The 2,102-nt window shown below is 32.0% G+C and overlaps 1 protein-coding gene across 1 annotated transcript in view; it reads right to left on the reverse strand.

Annotated features, from left to right (window-relative positions):
• MAL2 (mal, T-cell differentiation protein 2) overlaps window positions 1-2,102 on the reverse strand; it is a 47,318-nt gene that overhangs the window by 19,139 nt on the left and 26,077 nt on the right. The window contains exon 3 of the mRNA XM_012646556.1: window positions 281-436. Coding sequence (XP_012502010.1) covers window positions 281-436 — 156 coding nt within the window. The remainder of the gene's footprint in view (window positions 1-280; window positions 437-2,102) is intronic.

Consider the following 2,102-nt stretch of genomic DNA (forward strand, 5'->3'; position numbering starts at 1 on the left):
TTTTTACAAAAGAGACATGCTGTGCAAAGCCAAGCAGTACTACTGATTTACCATGATCTTAGATGAATATCAACCTCTTTTTGCTTCAGTTTAATCATCCACAACACTGGGAGTGATAATGGCACTTTGCTCATAGGGTTATTATTGTACAAATAAATAGCTATTACATGTTTAATGGTAATGGCTATTATTAAAGAGAACTATTGTTGCCTGAGGAGTTTCTTGGAGACCTTGCCAGAGGAGGGAAAGTGCTGGTGTACTGTACTCATTGAATACTCACTGTGGCTGCTACGTTTATGTTATACTGGTTATCACTTAGGAGAGGCTGCACAGTCATGGTTGTATTACAACGCAGATCGTGCAGGGAGGTGACTGCTGCTTCCAGTAAAAAGGCTCCAAAGTAGAAGACGAATACTGTAAAATGGTATGCAAAATCCTGAAAGAAGAGAGAAAAAAATCTATCATTAAAAATAACAATTTTTTTCTGTTCCTTATTTCAAATGATGAAGTTTAGGTTTAGCAAGATGAAAACATTTAATGAAATGATCTTAACTATAATACATTGGCTATTTATTATGGCTGCTTTAGCAATGTCATGCTATTAGAATCCAAATGAAAATCAACTAACCCATCTTAATTGGCACAGCGGCAAACCTTCCCATATACTGAATTTTATAATAAAATATGTAATTTCAGTTTGGATTAAGATGCACAGAGATCAATATTAATTAACATAATATAAAAAAGGAATAATATATGCCAGTTTTAAAATTCAAGTAAAATGGGATTTAAATAACATCACTTTGTTACAGTTATATATACACATACATACTTTATAGTTATTTTATTTTTGAGCATTATTTTTGTCATGAGATCATTATCCCACAAACTGAAAGATACGGAAGACTTATTAAATCATACACTTCAATAACATAAATCCATATATTCCATTAAAAACAAATAATAATACTTCTACAAAAAGTATAAGAACTCAATTATTGATTAGGTTATTTTGTATGCTGGTGGCATTAATGTGAAACAGAATTCTATTAAAATTCACATTGTCTTACCTGAATTAAAATACCATCAACACATTGCTGTTTATTTTTAACAGCTCCCATGTATTAAGTACTTTATGTATGTTATTATAACCACCATTTATTATCTTCATTTTACAGAGAATTTCTTTTTTTCAGTTAAATGACTTTTCCAAAGCCATGCAAATATTAACCTTTGGAGGGAGAACTCAAGACCACATAGTCTATCTGGTTCTAAAGTCCACTTTCTTTTTTAAAAAAATTATTTCAGTTGACAAAAATTATATATTTATCATGTACATGTTTTGAAATATGTATACATTATGGAATGGCTAAACGGAGCTAATTAACATATGTATTAACTCACATATTTGTTTTTTTCATGATGAGAACACTTAAAACCTATTCTTAAGCATACGTTGTTATTAACTATAATGACCATGTTGTACAATAGATCTCCTGAACTTATTCCTCCCAAGTGAAATTGTGCATCCTTTGATCAACATCTCCCTAATCTCTCTCCCCCATCTCCTGGTAACCACCATTCCACTGTCTACTTCTATGAGTTCAACTTTTTTAGATTCCACATACAAGTGAGATCACACAGTATTCATTTTTCTGTACCTGGCTTATTTCACTTAGCATGATGTCCTCCATTACAAATGACAGGACTTCGTCCTTTTTAAATGTGGGATAGTATTCTATTTTATATACACACACCCCGCCATGTTTTCTTTATCCCTTCCTTCACTGATGGGCACTTAGGTTGATTCCCTATCTTGGCTATTGTGAATAGTGCTGCAATAAATATGGGAGTGCAGGTATCTCTTCCTAATTTCATTTCCTTTGGATAGATACCTAGTAGTGGAATTCTTGGATCATATGGTAGTTCTTAGGAAAAGTGTTATGTAGTGGCCATGTGTCTAATCTATAAGAGAGATACTCAAATACATGCGGTTATTTAACAAATGTTAGTTGATGAAAGTCAAAATACAAACTCAAATGTCACTACTTTTAGGGCTGGATCTTAATTAGTAATAATAATTAAGAAACATATGTTTGATG

Source organism: Propithecus coquereli, unplaced genomic scaffold (genome assembly GCF_000956105.1).
Source record: "Propithecus coquereli isolate 6110/MARCELLA unplaced genomic scaffold, Pcoq_1.0 Scaffold247, whole genome shotgun sequence".
In the NCBI taxonomy this organism is placed as follows: Eukaryota; Metazoa; Chordata; class Mammalia; order Primates; family Indriidae; genus Propithecus; species Propithecus coquereli.